Raw genomic sequence first — 19,023 nt, 5'->3', positions numbered from 1 at the left:
CCTCCCTCAAAAATAATTTGGTCATTAGTGCATGCTTCCCTAAAATAATACATTGTTGAATTTTACTAGTTTTTTTTTTCCAGTTTTTTATAAATGAGCTCATACTGTGCATAGTCTCCTGCAACTTGTTTTTCCCCTCGATTTTAAAGTTTTATCTGTTTTATGGCATGCAGCTATACTCGATTCTTTTTCCTTTAAAATTCCATTTTTAAAATTATTTATTTCTTAAGATTTTACTTATTTATTTATTTGAGAGAGAGAGCGAGCAAGGGAGGAGCAGAGGGAGAGAGACAAGCAGACTCCACATTGAACATGGAGCCCCACTAGGGGCCGATCCCATGCCCCCAAGATCATGACCCAAGCTGAAATCAAGAGTCAGATGCTCAACCGACTGAGCCACTTAGGTGCCCCTAAAATTCCATTTTAGAAACATTTTGCAATCTATTTATCCATGATTCAGGTGACAGACATTTAGATTATGTCCAGTTTTTCTTAGGAAGAAGAATACTGCTATGAACATTTTATACATGGCTCTTGGCACACATATGCATTGTTTGGAGTGGAAATGCTGGGTCATAAGGTTTTCACATCTTTCATTTTATTTGATAATGACAAATTGTTTTTCCAAGGTGTTGGCACCAATTTACTCTCTTGCCAGTAGACTATGAGAGTTCTGGTTAACCTACATCTTCAGTAACACTTTGAATTACCAGACTTCCTACTTTGGAATAGTCTAGTAGATACAAATTGGTATCTTGTGACCTTAATTTGAATTTCCCAGATCGCTGAAGAGGTTGATAGGTTCTTGTGTGGAATGCTGGCTCAAGACTTTGCCCATCTGTCCATTGGGTTGTCTGTTTTATTACTTATATGTGATAGTTTTGAAAGAGTATGTTCTATATACTAATCTTTTCTCAGTTATAGCAACATTGTCGCAAATATCTTCTCCCAGTTTGCAAGTTGTCTTTTTTACTCTCTCTGTGGTATTTTTTGATGAGCAAACGCTTTGTTTAACGAAGTCAAATTAACAATTTTTTTCTTTGATGGTTAGCACTTTATATCTTGTCTAAGGAAGTCTTCCTATCCCTAGGCCTTAAAGATACTCTCTTGAAGCTTTCTTTCTTTCTTTCTCTTTTGAAGTTTTGCCTTTCACTTTAAGTGTTTCATCATTGGAAATTGACTTTTGTGTGTAGAGTGAGGTATGGCTTCATTTTTTCCCACATGCGTAACCAGTTGTCTCAGTGCCACTCCCCAGGATCCACAATGTCGCTTCTGTCTTATACCAAGTTTTTGTATACATGTGGGTCTTTTTCTATGGTGCTGTACTTCTTTGGTGAGTTTGTCAATCCCTGCACAGATACTACATTTTCTTAATTCATACAGTGGGGCGAGGCTTCCGATCTTAAATTTCTCCTCAGCAGTGTCTTGGCTATTCTTGGACATTTGTCTTTATAAAAATTACGGCATCAGCCTGCAAGTTCCTCAAAAATTCCATCTGAATTTTTATTGGAATCTAATGGAAGATAAAAATAAATCTTAAATAGATAAAAATAAATCTTGCCATTTGCAACAACCTGCAACCTTCCCGTTTTTGCTGTTGTTTTTACCACACAAGAAAACTGTTATTAACATTTTGAACAGCTGTTGAGAACTGCGATTCAGTTATTACTGAAACTGATAATTTCTAAACTTAAATTGGGGCAAATGGCTAAAGTGCAGAGAAATGCCATCGTTGGGCACTAGAGAGTATAATGGTAAGTGAAAAAAGTCAGAGAAAGACAAACACCATATGATTTCACTTATATGTGGAATATAAGAAACATAACAAATGAACAAAGAAAAAGAGAAAATCTGAAAAAGACTCTTTTTTAAAGATTTTATTTATTTATTTATTTATTTATTTATTTGGGAGAGAAAGAGAGAGCGCAGGGGGAGAGGCAGAGGGAGAGAGAATGTCAAGCAGACTCCCTGCTGAGCAGGGAGCCAATGCAGGGCTCGATCCCAGGACCCCAAGATCATGACCCACGCCAAAATCCAGAGTCAGACGCTCAACCGACTGAGCTACCCAGGTGCCCCTGAAAAACAGACTCTTAACTATAGAAAGCACACTGGTGGTTACCAGAGGGGAGGCGGGTGGGTGATGGGAGAAATAGGTGAAGGGGGTCCAGAATGCTTACCATGATGAGCACTGAGTAATGTACAGAATTGTCGAATGACTATATTGTACACGCGCAGCTAATGTAACACTGTATGTTAACTCTACTGGAATTTTTTTTTTTTTTAAGATTTTATTTTTTTATTTGAGAGAGAGAGCAAGAGAGAGCATGAGCAGGGCAGTGGGGGAAGAGGGAGAAGCAGACACCCTGCCGAACAGGGAGCCAGATGTGGGGCTCGATCCTGGAACCCCGGGATCATGACCTGAGCTGAAGGCAGATGCCTCACTGACTGAGCCACCCAGGCACCCCAACTCTACTGGAATTTAAAACAACTTCCGTTGGGAGAAGATTGACACGTCCACAGGGGCACAATTCCGTGTACACTCCAACTGTCCTTTGTGCCATAGTTAGCACATATATTACATTTACATATGTTAAAAAGACCCCAAATTACATTATTATTTTTGCTTAAAGTCAGTTGACATTGGGGCACCTGGGTGGCTCACTCCGTTGAGCATCTGACTCTTGATTGACTTCAGCTTGCATCATGACCTTGGGGTCATGAGATGAGCCCCATGTCAGGCTCCGTGCTCAGTGGGTGAGTCTGCTTGAGATTCCCTCTCTCCTTCTGCCTCTGCACCCTCCCCCTGATGTCTCTCTCTCCCTCCCTCTAGAATAAATAAGTAAATCTTTAAAAAAAAAAGTAAAGTCGATCGACATTTAAGGAATTTAAGAATCAAAAGTTGGCTTTTTGAATATTTATTACTTATTTACCATCCCCAGTGTTCTTCCTTTTGTCCTATAGATCCAAATTTTTTTTTTAAAGACTTTTTTTATTTATTTACTTGAGAGAGAGAATGAGACAGAGAGAGAGAGCACGAAATGGGGGAGGGTCAGAGGGAGAAGCAGGCTCCCCGCCGAGCAGGGAGCCCGATGTGGGACTCGATCCCGGGACTCCAGGATCATGACCTGAGCCGAAGGCAGTCGCTTAACCAACTGACCCACCCAGGCGCCCTAGATCCAAATTTCTAAATGCTATCATTTCTTTCGGCCTACAGAACTCCCTTCAGAATTCCTTGGGGTGAGGGTCTGCTGGTGACAAATCACAATTCATATACTCACACACTGTACAATTGGCCTAAGGATCTTTGTCTATTGCTCACAGGCTATTGGGCTATTGGGCAACAACGTTCAGTAATTCCATGGGAGCCAAAAAGGGAAGGTGTGTGATCCAAATTTATATTTGCTGACTGGTTCCCATCTGGTCTCTAGCCAGCTAGACAATGTCTCTAGCTTTACAAGACAATGTCATAAGGACCCTGCCCAGCTAGGGAATTTGGGTGTGGAAGATAAAGACAAAAAAGATCATTTAGAGTAAGAAGACTTGTTGCTCATTTTAAATGAAGTCAAGAATGATTTGAATCACTAATCGCTTCTGGCCACTCTTGCCAGAATAGTCCTGGGCCCAAAGTAAAGAAAACTCCCCCAAGCTCCTCTGGCTTTCCCTTTCTTTCACTGGGGTTTGGGCACAGACTGGGAGGCCTTTGCTGACCAGATTAAGGAACGCTGATTTGCTCATTCACCAATAGGTTAAGATCTGTCTACATTCCCTCCTCTGGCTATTTGCTTGACACTTACATAAATGTCAAGCCATTTCTAATGTTGTGGTCTCAACCCTCAGCAGACAGACCAAACCCTAAAAGTGAGTTCTGTTGCAGCTGGCTGGGTGATTTTAAGAAACTAACTTCTCCTTCCTGGGCCTCATTTTGCTCATTTTAAAAATTGGGATAAAAATTATGTATTAATTTTCAAGAACTGCTGTAACAGGCCTACCACAGACCGGATGATTTAAACTACAGGCATTTATTTCCCCACAATCCTGGAGGCTGGAAGTACAAGACCAGGGTGTTAGCAGGGTGGGTTTATCCTGAAGCTTCTTCTCCTTGGCTTCTAGAGGGTCATTTTCTCCCTGCAACCTGCCATGGTCTTCCTTCTGTGTGTGTGTCTGGGTCCTCATGTCCTCTTATGAGGACACAGTCATATTGGGTTAAGGTCCACCTAATGACCTCGCTTTAACTTAATTACCTCTCTAAAGGCTCCATCTGCAAATACAGTCACATTATGATGTACTGGGGGTTAGGACTTAAACATGTGAATGGGAGCTGGGGGAGGGGGCACAATTCAGTCCATAACAACCTACTAGTGATGAAGGACAGTTGGAAGGCAGGCAGGTAGGGACAAGGGGCCCCCACCCTAAGAGGAAACCACCCTTAAAAGGATTTTATGTCACCCTGGAAGGAGCCCTCCACCCTTTCCTATATGATAGATAGCTGACAAAAACCTGATTGGATGACAGGGAGGGTTAATCAGATTAAAACATCCTGTCAACAAGCCCATAAAACCCCCTAGACTTAGAAACTCCAGTGCCAACCCTCTCAGGTCCCCTCGCTCCTCAGGAGCTTTGTACTTATCACTTTACTAACGTTCAGTAAACCTTGTTTTGCTGCCCACCACTCTGTCTGGTCTATCTCTTCATTCTTTCTTCCAAGTGGCATGACCAAGAACCGCGGGCACCAATGGAGAAAAATATCCTGTAACACTAGGTATTATTGTGAGAACTGAATCATCTAATGTGTTTAAAGCACTAATGTAGATTGACATAGTATAATCCCTGATACAGTAAATACTATTATTATGGGGTCCTACATAAAAAGAAAGATACTGTCACTTAAACACAAGGGAATATAGATAGGAATAGGAAAAGATAATTCTGCCAATTATGGTTCCTTGTTCCCCATCTGATGGGTATCTCTGTTGTTCTTCCAGCTCTTCTTTTAAAAATATGCCAACACGATGCCTGAATGTAACATCTGTGGGGGAAATTTCTAGAGGATGAAAAGTAAAGCAGGAAGCTACATGTTCTGTTGTTACATTTGCCTGTTGCTATTATCTTTCTGGCCATATTATAAGCTCCCTGAGGACTGTCTTAAACATCCCTTGTATCCCTTACTGTATCTACGAACCCCATAGTGAGCAGAGTCAGGGCTCAGGAAAAACCAACCAATCAAACCACAGTACAGCGTCTTTGTCGTTGTTTACTTCCTCCTGAGAGGATAGATCGCCATCTAGTGAATCTTGCTGTTAGACCGGGAAAGGGAGATTCAGAAAATTCCCGACTGCGGCTCCATGTCTTACCTATTTGATATTTATATATGCAAAAACAACTGGAAATCTTCTTATAGTTTGACAGCTTTTTATATTAGTGATCAATTCAACTAAGCTTTTATTTTCCTTTATTGCCAAGAGATTTCTGGCCTTGTTGTTGACCTCATAGTGAATCTGATGGTTTATAGAATGGAGAAGCAGTAAATAGAAGTGTCATGCAACTATGAATGACCGTAAAATAAATATGGAGAAGGCCATGAGAAATTCAGGCATCATAAAATGTCTATTTAGTATTAAAAATGTGCAGTATAGGGGCGCCTGGGTGGCTCAGTTGTGAAGTGTCTGCCTTCGGCTCAGGTCATGATCCCAGGGTCCTGGGATGGAACCCCACATCAGGCTCCCTGCTCGGCAGGTAGCCCTCTTCTCCCTCTCCCACTCCCCCTGCTTGTGTTCCCTCTCTCGTTGTCTTTCTCTGTCAAATAAATAAAAAATAAAAATCTTAAAAAAAAAAGTGCAGTATAGTGAATGCGGGAACACAGAAGCGCCAAGAAGCTATTATCCCTGTAGTATAATGCCAGACTTAATTTACTCAAAATTTGACTACTGAATTTTTTTAAAGATTTTATTTATTTATTTGAGAGAGAGCGAGAGAGAGAGAGCACGAGCAGTGGGGAGAGGCAGAGGGAGAGGAAGAAGCAGACTCCCCACTGAGCAGGGAGCCCGACTCAGGGCTCGATCCAGGACCCTGAGATCATGACCTGAGTGGAAGGCAGATGCTCAACCGACTGAGCCACCCAGGTGTCCCCAAATTTCATACTTTCTTGATAAAAGTTTATTCTTGTATCCAAAAGTTTATTCTCTGATGGAAATCATCAGCTTTGGCAGAATATTGGTTTTTTTTTTAAAGATTTATTTATTTGACAGAGACAGAGATAGCGAGAGCAGGAACACAAGCAGGGGGAGTGCGAGAGGGAGAAACAGGCTTCCTGCCGGGCAGGGAGCCTGCTGTGGGGCTCGATCCCAGGACCCTGGGATCATGACCTGAGCCGAAGGCAGACGCTTAACGACTGAGCCACCCAGGCACCCAGAATATTGTTTTTAACACTCAACTATCGTGCACTTGGCCAAAGTGTGTGTTTGTTGCACAGATACTTGGAACTTATTATTTGCCAAACTCTGGTTTGGGTGCTGATGATAAAGAGAAGAGACTTAGTTCCTGCCTTGAAAGAGTTTTGTGTGTGTTGGGGTGGGTGGAGGGGCACAGGAGTGGAGATGAGCATGTACATGATTAGAATATAGTGGAAAATATGCTAATAAGTAGAATATGAGGAACCTGTTTGCAAAGATCTGGGCCTAGGGGTTTGGGGGGCTCTGCAGTCCCCTGAGATACTCAGATGGTAAGTACTAAGTCCCACTAACCAGAAATACTTCCTGGAAGAGGCAACTAAACTGAACCCTTGAGGAAAAATCAGAGCTGGCCAGTTAAAAGGTAGAGAGACAAGGTGGGGAGGGCAAAGCAAAGGTTGGAAGGGAGGGAACAGAGGTTCTAGATAAGCGGACAGAATATGTGCAGAGGTTCTGAGGGGAGAGAAAGAATACAGTCCCTTCTAAATCAGGAAGTATACAAACTCTTGTACTTACATCTTTTCTTTTCTTTTTAATTTTATGTATTTATTTTAAGTACTCTCTATACCCAATATGGGGCTCGAACTCACAACCCCCAAGATCAAGAGTCACATGTTCTTCTGACTGAGCCAGCCAGACATCCTTAAATTTTTCAACTTACAAATACTTAACGCTGGTAGCCAGCCTCCAAGATGGCCCCAATGGTCCTCAACTGCTAGTATGCACACCCTTGTGCAGTCCCCTCCAACACTGAATACGGGTAACCTGTGTAACCAATAGGATAGTGTGGAGACTATGGGTGTATGACTTCTGAAGTTAGGTCCTAAAAGACACCATGACTTCTGTCTTGCCCTCTTTTGGATCATTTGCTCTGCGGGAAGCCAGCTGTCATGCCATGAAGACACCCAAGCAGCCTATGGAGGGGTCAATGTGGCAAGGATCTGAGGCCTCATGCCAACAGCCATGCGAGGGGACCTTCTTGGAAACACATCTTCCAGGCCTAGTGGACTGTAATCTAGGCCAATATCTTGACTACATTCTCTTGAAAGACCTTGAGTCAGAACCATCCGAAGAAGCCATTCCAGACTGCTGATGCACAGAAACAGTGGGCGATAGATAACTAAAGTTTATTGTTTCAAGTTGCTCAATTTGGGGGGTTATTTGGCAATAGATAAAGAGTACGCTAACTGATGTGCTCAAAGACACCTTCCAGAGCAAAATGCATCAGCTTTTATCCATCAGGCATTTTCATTTCAGTTATGGGATTATTATAGTCCATATCTTGCTTGGTAAATTTGTGTTGGGTTTTTGAGATATTTTATGAAGGTTGTCATTCCATTTTATCTAGGAAACACAAAAGCAGAGCTGAAAGGAAGAAGCAAAAGACAGACAGAAGTGGGGATCAGAACAAAAGCTGAAAGTGATGAGAGAATTACAAAAAGTGCACGTGCCTAAGGGATGGTTAGGTTCAGTCACCGTGACTCTAAAGGACAGAGGGCAGGGGCAACAGGTGGAACACGTCCACCATCAACAGCAATCAACAAGCAATGAGGAAAAGCAGTTGATGACATGGAGAAATCTTAGAATCTGGTGCCTAAAGGATCAGCACCAACCAAAGATTGGCTGCCCGTTAGCTTTTTGAGACTCAGGGCTTATTTGAGGACTTAAAGACGAGACCTAGCAAACACCCACCAGAGGCTCACTGGGGATGGCTCCTTGGCTTGAAGACCCGTACTGATCTGCACAGTGTCAAAATGAGCAGGAGATGCAAATATCTTCACTGCCAAGGATTCTCCACTGCACCTGTAGGGAGAAGGCTTATCTGCCTCAGCAGATTTTTCAATGTGGACACTTCCTGATAGAATAAATAGTTATACTATTTCAAAGAACAGACTCACTCATTAGTAGAAATGCCTTTGGTGACTGATCCTGACTTTTTTTTTTTTTAAGATTTTGTTTATGTATTTGACACAGAGAGTGAGAGAGCACAAGCAAGGGGAACAGTAGAGGGAGAGGGAGAAGCAGGCTCCCTGCCAAGCAGGGAGCCTGATGAGGGGCTCAATCCCAGGACCCCGGGATCATGACCTGAGCCGAAGGCAGACGCTTAACCATCTGAGCCACCCAGGCACCCCGACTGATCCTGACTCTTACTCATACATTCATCCAACAAATATTTATTGAGCTCCAAGAATGTGCTAGATACTATTCTAGACACTAAGGCTTTGATGGTGAACAGGAAATTCATAAAGTTTCATTTTTGTTTTTAATGGGGGCAAAAACAATAAGCACGTAAACAAAATAGGTAACAATGTCAACTGCTATTAAGTGCTATGAAGAAAAAATAAAGCAAGGTATGATAGAATGAGTGGGGAGAGTCTTCTGCTATTTTCAGAAGACTGGTTGGGAAAGGCTCGTTAGGGGAAGTGTTATTTGAGTCACCTCTTAGTAACTGTAGGTTTACCAATGTGTAGGCAAGAAACTGACTTTGAAACCTAACCTGTTCATAACAAGACCACATCTGTAGTTTAATGTGGCTGCAGCTTAGAAGTGAAGGATGTGTGCAGGGAGAGGCTTCGTCCATGAGATGAGTCTGAAGAAGGGAGCAGTAAACAAATCATAAGGGGTTTTATAAGCCACAGTAACTAGCTTAGGCTTTATCTAGAGGACAATGGGGAGCCACAGAAAGGTTTTAAGTTGGGGAGTGAAAGGATCAAGATTATTATCTTAGATAATCACTCTTGAGGGCTGCCTGGGTGGCTCAGTCAGTTAAGCATCTGACTTTGGTTCAGGTCATGATCTCGGGGTCCTGGAATGCAGCTCGAGTCTGAGTCAAGCTCCACTCTCAGCATGGAGTCTGCTGTCTCTCTCCCTCTGCCCCTCCCCCCCCGCTCATGCTCGCGCACACTCTCTCAAATAAATAAAACCTTTTTTTAAAAAAGAAAATTACTCTCGATATAGGGTAGAGACATCAACCTTGAAGGGAGGGGAAATGGTTAATAGGTTGTTTCTGCAATGACCCAGACAGTAATCCAAATTAAATTAAAGAGGCAATGGGGCTAGAAGGAAGGCAACAGAAATGAAAGGCAAGATCTGGTGGTTGTAGAATACGAAGAAGACAGAAGAATGATAACAGGGAGAAAGGTAGGCTCATTTATTGAGAATGGGAAAGCAGAGGGTTGAGGCAAGTGAAAGAAGATGAATTCAGTTTGGGACGTGTTGAGTGTGAGGTATCTACAGGACATCCCAAGTGACTGTAATAAGTTGCACATAAAGGTCTGGGGCAGAACTGTGTCTGAGATAAATAGGTTTGGGAGATGAAGTGGTCATTGAAACCAGGAGAGGACAGATAGGTCATCTTTATTGAGTGAAAAGTAAAAAGGGTCAATGGCAGAACTGCAAGGAAAGCCAAAATTTATGGGATTGGCAGCAAAAGGGCAGAGACAGTAAAGAAAAGACACAAAACACAAAGACTGATCAGAACCAGTGAGAATCATCAGTGAGATGTGGGGCATTGTGATTTCACGGTTCCATCTGGTCAACTGGCTTGTTCTGTGGAAGCCAGTCACTTCCCCATCTTTGACCCCCTGACAAAGCTGTTGTTCATTTAGCAAATTTTATTGAGCCTCTACTATGTGCCAGACACTGTTCTTGGTGCTAGGGACACATCTGTGAGCAAAAAAGAAAATGCCCTGACTTTAAGGAGTTTACATTCTAGTGTGGGGAACATATAAGAAACAAACATTAAAAATAGGTAAATATTACAGGGTGGTAAATGCCAAGGAGAAAAAACAACAACAACAGTAGATTAAGGGGCATCAGGAGTATAGAGAGAGTTTGTAAGCAATTTCCAGTGGGACAGAGTAGACCTCATTGACTCGGTGATACTTAAGCAAAACCTTGAAATTTGCCAAGTAGGTATCTGGGGGTAGAGCATTCCAAGCAGAAGTTACAACCAGTGCAAAGGTCTTGAGGCAAGAGCAAGCTTAGGAAGTCCCCAGGCAGTGAGGAGTGTTAGGGTGCTAGGGAGGAGATCAAAGAAGAAATAGGGGAGCATCAGGCAGGATTTTAGCCTTTGTTCTGAGAAAAATGAGGGACTCTGGAGAAGGTTTCGAGCTTAAGAGTGACATGTCTAAGGTTTTCTAATAGGGTCAGTCCGCTGCATTTATAGATACTGAGTGGCAAGGGCAGAAGCAGGGAGGCCTGTTAGGAAGCCAGTGCAGAAATTGAGGCAAAAGTTGACGGCGCCTTGAGCCAGGATTACAGCCGTGTGGGTTTCCGGATAGTCTGGAAGTGGGATGAAAGGGAAAGAAAAGACGAGAGTAATACCAAGGCTTGTGTCCTAAACAAAGGAAAAGATGTAGCCATCAACTGAGACCCAAGACTCTGGGAGGAGCAGGTGGGTTTTCTGGGGTGTGTGGGGAGTGAAGGAGAGAAGAGTAGGGATCAGTTCAAGGTCTGGACTGGTTAAATTTCTGATGTCAATCCAAGTGGAAATTCCAGCAGGAAGCTGCCTGTACGAGTTTAAAGATCGGGAGAGAAGTCTGAGCTACAGGTCCACGAAGTTGCCAGCATATAACTGGTATTTAAAGCCGCAGGGATGAACAAATACACAGTATGGAGTGGGATGCGTGCTGCCAAGGCAGGAAAGGGAGGAGGCAGTGGGAGAGCCTGCGCGCGCGCGCGTTTGTGGGGGGTAACTTTATGAAATATGGCCAGAGGGACACCCGCCTTCCGGCGCTGGGCGGCAATGGGGCGCCCTGCACGCGATGCAGGAGGCCCCCCGGGCCAGGGCAGGGCGCCGAGGCGGCAGGGCGGCCCACCAGGCCCACGCCCAGGCTCAGGGCCACGGTTCTCTCGCCCGCTTCCTGCCGGTCGGCTGAAGCCGAAACTCCTCTGCCGGGTATTTTCAGCTTCCTCCCCAAACGAGTGAGCTGTGAAGATGGGGGGGCAACCCGAGGAAACGGCCACAGCGCAGACTTCATTCATACTATACAGCTCGACTGCTTTAGAGTCATCTTAATAACTGGCAAACTCGTAAAAGCAACACAATCACAACTTTTACGATGACACGAAAGCCCGGGAGGCCTCCCTTCCGCGCGCGAGCCGCCTCGCCGGCGTCATTCTGAGGTAACAGCCTTTTTCTTCAATCGCTCCATGGAACCCCCAGGGCGGGAGGCCTCCTCCGCTACGGGTCGAAGGATGGGTCAAGTCACGCTGCGCGAACAAGGCTGATCGAGCGCCACAAAAGGATTCGCAGGGCGGGGCGACCCGACGACTCTCTCTCTTGTTTTCATTGGCTGCGATCGCGAGACGCTCCTCCCGGACTGGCTACTTGGGAGCCTCGGAGACGGCAGCAGCCCGCCCCTTGGGCGCGCGTGCGCACGCGTGGCGGGTGCTCACTGCACTGAGCAGGCGCGGCCTCGTGTCGGCTGAAGGGGCGGGTGGAGCGGCGCGCGCTGCGTCCCGGCGCTCTGCTTTCCCTGCCGGTCCCGCCCTCCGTCGCGGCGGCGCGGTGTATTTTGGGATAGGGAGCGATCTCCGAGCGAGGCAGCAAGATGGACGCGGGATTCTTCCGCGTAAGTAGAAGCGCGGGGATCTGGGGTGAGGTGAGGGGCTTATCAGTAAGGCCCGGGGGGGGGGCCCCCTAAACTCGGGACGGTTGTGGCCAGCGAGGGGAGGCTTCGAAGATCCTGATGATCTTCCGTGCCAGCGGACGCTCCCCCCCCCTGCCCTGCGGCGGAGACCGGTGCGCCCCTGCGCAGTCTCCTCCTCCGGGATCGTCCCCCCTACGCGGCAGCGACGGTCGCCGGAAAATGGCGGCGGGAATGGGCCGGAGTGGTACCCCGCCGCCCGCCTGCCTGGTGGGGCCTGCAGGCCGAGCCGCGCGCGCCGCCCCGTCCTGGGGCCTAGTTGGGCCGCGAGGAGGAAGTCCCTGTGGGGAGGCCGGAGGGAAGCCCTGAGGTGACTGGCGGAGGAAGGATTCTGGAGAGTACGGTTTGGGGGGTACCGCCCCAGGAGAGCGTGTTAGGGAGGACAGGAAACGGCGTTCAGCGGCTTTTCTTGAGAGAACAGCGCCGAATCCACCCCCCCCACCCCGTCCTAAGTCTTCGCGGAGGCGCGGGGTCAGAGTTCGCGGGAACTCCCGCCCAATTTGATATTCCTTTAGGGAGGGGAACTCCGATAATAGGTAGTTGGAACGTTTGAATCTGAGACTAAGGGCAACCGGTGCAACAAAAAGCGTGCACGTGTATGGAGGCAGGGGCCGGGGGTGGATCAACTCTCCTTCCCGCACACCGCCCCCCACCCGCGTTTGTTCTACTGTTTTGAAGTCCGCTGGAGAAAAGGGGCCTCTTACCTAGGTTCTCCCGGGGCCGCGCGTCCAACACCTGCAGGCGGGGAAGCTATCTCGTCGAAGTTGGTGCTCAGGGCCCAGACTTTACCAGGCTGGTACTGCTGGAACCTGTTTGTCCCATATTCCACTGCTGTAGGAAATGATTACCGAGTAGATACCTAGATGGGTGGGAAGTGACACTAACAGGACTAAAGTTTGCGAATGCTTTTGATGCAGAACGGACCATATGGAGACCAGTGGTTTTGGTCAAAATCTATACTTTATGTGACGTAGGTTGGCTCTTTCCACTCCCTGGAGCGTATAATTCGCAGTTTGCGTGTTTTTAAAGGGAAAGTTGGAAGAGGGGGAAGACCAAGACTTTAAAGAACGTAACTCTTGACATTCTGAAGTCGACATTGAAATTCCTTAATTGGCTTTAATTGTGCCAACTAGTTTTTCATCAAAAATCCCAGGATTATTCCAAGCACCTACTTAAAATAGGCAGTTGTTTGTTCGTAGGCTGTGCAAGCGATACTGTAGTTATTTCTGTAATGATAATCTCAATTGAGAGAGCTTATCAAATTTCCATTCTGTTGATGAACTCGTTTTCTAATTTCCATCAAAGTATTTTGTAGTAAGTACTCAATATTCCCATGATCCAAGTGTAATATTTTGACACAAAAGCCTATTCTTGGGATTTTTGTTGGCTGTTATTTCCAATGGAAGGGAGTTCCAATAGAAAAAGAACAAGGCAGTTGATAAATTTTAAAACAACGTTTGCTTTTGGTGTTAGTAAAAATCTGGAAGAAGAAGGTGTGGGTTTTTATATACTACCTATTATTCCTTAGAGGAGTTGACTGGATTTAAACTCCAGTTAAAAGAATTTAGGGAGTTACCTTGTTAGTACAGGCAACCAGATAGTAAACTGAATTTTTCAGTTCAGATAGTAATGATAGCTTTCATTTGCTGAATTTCTGCCACATGCCAGTTACTTTACATACATTATTTTTGAGATACACAGCCCTTGCAAAGTAGATTTTAGCAAGTAAGGAAACATTCTCAGAGGTTAAGGAACTTTGAGTCATATGGCTGAAGATCTTGGCAGAATTGGGGTTCTAATCCAGGTTCTTTACCTTCCTAAACAGAATTTTTTCTTGATCACTTTCTAAGGGACAGTGGCCAACTTAGTGTAATCAGTAGATTTCACATCACATAGCCAGTTATTTTGGTTATTTGGTCCAGTTGGAATGACAAAATGCAGACTAATTAGTGATCACTTAATGGTCTCAATTAGTATTTGTAAGCTCTCATTTTTCCAAAATCATTGCTGCAATTAAGTGAGTTAAGATAAACTTGTATTTTTCATGCATTCCAAGTTCTTAAAGTTGTGAAAACTGACTGAGTCCTAGGGTGTTTTCTTTTTCCTTTTCGCCCTGTTTATATGCATTGCCACAATAATTTCGTAAGCATGCTACTGGTTGTCACAAGAGGATGAAATTTAATGGTCTTGTTTGGATGTATATGTTAAGTATAGTAAATATTTCAATTTGTTCGCATTTATACAAAACCTTAAAAGTCTTTTAACATAGAAAAAGGTGTAAAAAGATACACATCAAACTTGGTTGTGGGGGAGGTGCTAGCTTTGTGTTGTATACTGCTATACTGTTTGATTTGTTACAATGAGCTTATATTTTGTTTGTAATTTTTAAATACAGTCAAGTTTTTTCAATGTCAGCTTCATTGGGAAAAAAGTATACATTCTACACCTATGAATGTTAGCTGTGGTGTTTTCTATTTATTTGATCACCCTGTTTTCTGCTGTAAAAGTCATAGCCATCATTAGCTGATAAAAAGTAGGCATTTAACTTTGAACTCTTAATTAAAATGTGTTTCTTTTCCTGCAGGGAACAAGTGCAGAACAGGATAATCGGTTCAGCAACAAACAGAAGAAGCTACTGAAGCAGCTGAAATTTGCAGAATGCCTAGAAAAAAAGGTATTCTTCCCAAAACTGTTTTTGCACCTTTTATAGCACAGTTGACTCAAACATTTTGGGACTGTTTTAATTAAACATTTTCCACCTTTTAGCAACACCGCACACAGAATAGCACAACCACACAAGAATGAGTCAGATTGTACCATGCTACACCAAAAAATTTCATAAGCTAAAAAGGAACTTGGTTGGACAAAACTCTGAAGTGAGCTTTCTTTTAGGATTATGAACCTTGTACTCAAGAATTTCTTGCATGTTTTATCAGGTGGACATGAGCAAAGTAAATTTGGAGGTTATAAAGCCTTGGATAACAAAACGAGTAACGGAAATCCTTGGGTTTGAAGATGATGTTGTGATTGAGTTTATATTCAACCAGCTGGAAGTGAAGGTAATAATACACAAATGGCTCTTATTTCTGAATATGTGACATAATTTTGTGAATCTATGGAAACTGAATTTTTCTATGGAGTACAAATATAGGAGGGTTATTTTACAATGTTTGTTGTGAAAAGAATTCACTTTGTAAACAACTATTAAGCCTGGAAGTTTAGTGAAGGTACATAGTTTTGAAAGCTACACAGGTGAAAAATCAAACTTATTGTTTGTAATTTTGCTGTTACATGTTAAGTTACTTTGACAGCAATTTTCTAATGATAATGTGATTTATGATTTAAAAGGCCTGAACCAAAATGGAAGTTATTCCTTGCGTCTGAAGTATAGCACCATCACCTTATTAGGTCACAGCAGAGTGAGTGTCCCAATGTCGCTCTGACCCAACTCCCTTGATGATGCAGTGTGTGTTTGGAGGTGAGTTGTGTAAAGTGGCCGAACATCAACAACAACAACAACAACAAAAAAACACAAACAGGAAAGAGCAATTGGGTAAATCTATACACTGCTCTTTAAAAAATACTATTATGAGATGGACGTTTATGTGAAGCATGAGGGGCAATTCTGATTTGATTGGATATTGTTTTTAAAATAATCAAGTAACTGAAGTCTTTAGTTGTAGCTGCATGTCAGCTAGTCATCAATTAACATTTTAGGCACAGACTTTTGTTTACATTATGCTTAAACTTCAGACTGAAATAAATTGGCAGCATTATTAGAACCAGTTAATATAGTTATTTCTTTTTTTCATTCGTGAGATAATATGAGATGATGATAGAATTGATGTTTTGAAACCGTTTTATTATAAGATAGTTTGTTATTTTGCCACAACAACCCAAGGGATAGTAAGATGTACCATATGACCTTTTGGCAAATATACCAATGTGAATTTACCTTTACGTTAATCCTTTTCCCAAAGAGTTCGCCCTTGTGTTTTGACAGAACAGTTGGCATTTCAACTGATAAGGTATTTCTATTTTTAAAATAATTTGGTAATTACATTTTGTTCTGAATATTTTTAAAGATTAATTTTAAGAAAGCACTTCCTTTGAAATGTATACATTTTACTTAGAAAACAGGAACATGGGAAACCGTTTTTAAAATGATGATTAAAGATAGATTTTATTGGAGAAATGCTTTACTGATTTGTATTTTAGTGCTTTTTTAAAACCTAAGTATCTGGTAGTATTCCCCTTGTAGTGAGCATGAGATTAAAGTTTAGAACTTTTTTAAACAATCTTCTCTTTTTTTGTGGTTGTGTACTCATTATTGCTTGTTCGTCTTTTGCAATTTAGATAAATGATATAACATTAAACTCAAGGTGGTTGAGTTGCAGTAGGGAGTCGGAAGCAAGCCAAGGGAACATCTTTCTCTACAGGGGACTTGGCGATTCCAAACCCCCAAGGTTCCAAGAAGAAACTGAAGACACCTGGAATCTGTACTTGCTTTGTGCTATTGAGCTGTGCTTGTTATATGGACCTTGTTGCTTGACCAACAGATTTAGCATTTAAAAACCCAGTTACTTTTGAGAAAACTTGACCTCTTAGCCCTTTGTGGACAGTTGAGAATTTGAGGCATTGTTATAATAGATTTTCCTTATATAGAATTCAGCCTTTCAGCTTAGTCTTCAAAAGTTACAGAGTGCATGCATAACTTGTTAGTTTTCATAACTGGACGGTAGATATTTCATAGAAAGCTATCTTACAGTGTTAGAGAAGTGAACAGTTTATGTACTTTTTCAGTTTCTCTTTGGGGGAAAATTCCCAGGCAAGCAAACATTTTCTTTATTAGTAAATGCAGGAATTTGTGGATGTTCATGATGGTTTTTAAAGTTAATAAATGTAAGTAAGGCCCACTAACAGCCACATAGTCTAAAAATACTTACGAAATCCACAAAGGATTAACAGGCTGCTCTGATGCTTTTGGTAGAGTGAGAGAGAATTTGGTAATCTGTGCTAGAGATTATATTGCTGAGGAACTATTAGGGAAAACTATTTTTTAAGTAGTAAAGAATATATATGTATTTAAGCCCCTATGGTAGACTTAAAAAATACTAATTTAATGAGTTTTAGGTTGGTTTGGTTGGCTTGTTTTGAAGTAACCTGTTTCTCTTCCTGTCATGTCTTTTTGCAGAATCCAGACTCCAAAATGATGCAAATCAACCTGACTGGGTTTTTGAATGGAAAAAATGCTAGAGAATTTATGGGAGAACTGTGGCCCCTGCTCTTAAGTGCACAAGAAAACATCGCTGGAATCCCTTCCGCTTTTCTAGAACTGAAGAAAGAAGAAATAAAACAGAGACAAGTAATAGCCTTTTCTCTTTTGTGTAATGTTGATTTGAGAGAGTATCCAGACTGCTAAGACACTTTAAATTTTACGTGACCTAGAGCTAGGATCAGCATGTTGTTTTGCTTTGCTGTAATATATTCAAACATTCAGTTTTGATTCTCCACTCCTTTCCCCCAACCTCGACATTGAGTTTAAAATGTCATTTTCCAGGGCACCTGGGAGGCTCAGTTGGTTGAGCATCCCAACTCTTGGTTTCGGGCTCAGGTCATGATCTCAGGGTCGTGGGATCCAGCCCCTAGGGGCTCCATGTTCAGCAGGGTGTCTGCTTCTCTCCCTCACCATCTCCCCCTGCCCTTTCCCCTCCCCGTGCACACATGCTCGTGCACATGCGCATGCTCTCTCCAAAATAAATAAATAAAATGTCATTTTTCCAGAGTCCGGTAATTTGGTAGATAAATTTTTTTTTAAGATTTTATTTATTTGTCAGTGCGCGCAAGCAGGGGAAGCGGCAGGCGGAGGGAGAAGCAGGCTCCCGGCTGAGCAAGGAACCTGATGTGGGACTCCACATCATGACCCCCCATGATGATAGAATTGATGTGAGCTGATCATGGTGAGCTGAAGGCAGACACTTAACTGAGCCACCTAGGCGCCCGATAAATTTTTTTTTTAATATGTGCATACTTAGAAGAAAATCTGAACTTTAATAACCACGTAAAAGGTAAGCACAGATTCTTCACATCGGCAGTGTATGTTAAATCACAAAAGAATAAGATGAATGAAAGTGATTTTTTTTTTTAAGTAAACTTGAGAATAGTCTTCTGGAAAGCAGAAGCCAATGAAATGGTTTATAGCATTGGTATTTATCAGAGGTGCAAAGTCTTCAATTTGTTTGTTGATCTCAAGTGTTCAGCTGTGTTTACTTTGAAAACTTGATCTTTGCAGATTGAACAAGAAAAGTTGGCATCTATGAAAAAGCAAGATGAAGACAAGGATAAGAGGGATAAGGAAGAAAAAGAAAGCAGCAGAGAAAAAAGGGAAAGGTCTCGAAGCCCAAGAAGGTATAATACAACACATGCATACCTGTTTCGCAAGCACTTTAGTTAGTAAAGTATTCTGTGTGTAGAAAGTTGCATAGTTAAAAAGGAAGCTAACAGCACTATTCAGAGAATTTCTTCCATTGTACAATTTTCACGGTGGACTAAGGTTTGTCTCTGGCCTAAAACACTTGTTTTGTTTGAGACAGATCATTTGACTATAATAATTGTCTCCTAAAATCTTGGTGAATTATACAACTCTTAATTCTTAAATCAAAATCTAGACTTGCCTTCCATATTGCATTTGTTTAAATATGGCATTTAATTATTTTAATCTACTCCAACTCCTTTCTTTCCTTTTTATTAGAAATCTGTGCCCCATTAGCCATTCGTATTATACTTATCTAATTCCCTGTTCTGCTTTTCTTAGATGGTTGTATTGTACCAAAAACAGATCATTTATTTGTTTTCTTCTTCCTTCCAATGAGGCTATGGTTAGGTTCCCATTTTTAAACCTACGACTCAGCTTCTACTGTATTTGT

General features: G+C 42.7%; 1 protein-coding gene across 15 annotated transcripts in view; it reads left to right on the top strand.

Moving 5' to 3' along the window:
- Positions 1-10,747: 10,747 nt before the first annotated feature.
- The window catches only part of SRRM1 (serine and arginine repetitive matrix 1), a 32,207-nt gene continuing 23,931 nt past the window's right edge, over positions 10,748-19,023 (top strand). For 5 of the 15 annotated variants that reach the window (XM_035019468.1, XM_035019462.1, XM_035019467.1 and 2 more), the window contains exons 1-5: positions 11,879-12,022; positions 14,682-14,771; positions 15,034-15,156; positions 17,292-17,462; positions 18,390-18,505. In XM_035019468.1, coding sequence (XP_034875359.1) covers positions 12,002-12,022; positions 14,682-14,771; positions 15,034-15,156; positions 17,292-17,462; positions 18,390-18,505 — 521 coding nt within the window. In that variant the 5' untranslated portion in view covers positions 11,879-12,001. The other 10 variants (XM_035019470.1, XM_035019465.1, XM_035019469.1 and 7 more) reach the window with 7 other exon arrangements.

This window comes from Mirounga leonina, unplaced genomic scaffold (genome assembly GCF_011800145.1).
Source record: "Mirounga leonina isolate KUSES-001 unplaced genomic scaffold, KU_Mleo_1.0 Mir_173, whole genome shotgun sequence".
Lineage (NCBI taxonomy): Eukaryota > Metazoa > Chordata > Mammalia > Carnivora > Phocidae > Mirounga > Mirounga leonina.
This window is presented reverse-complemented; position numbering and strand designations above follow the sequence as displayed.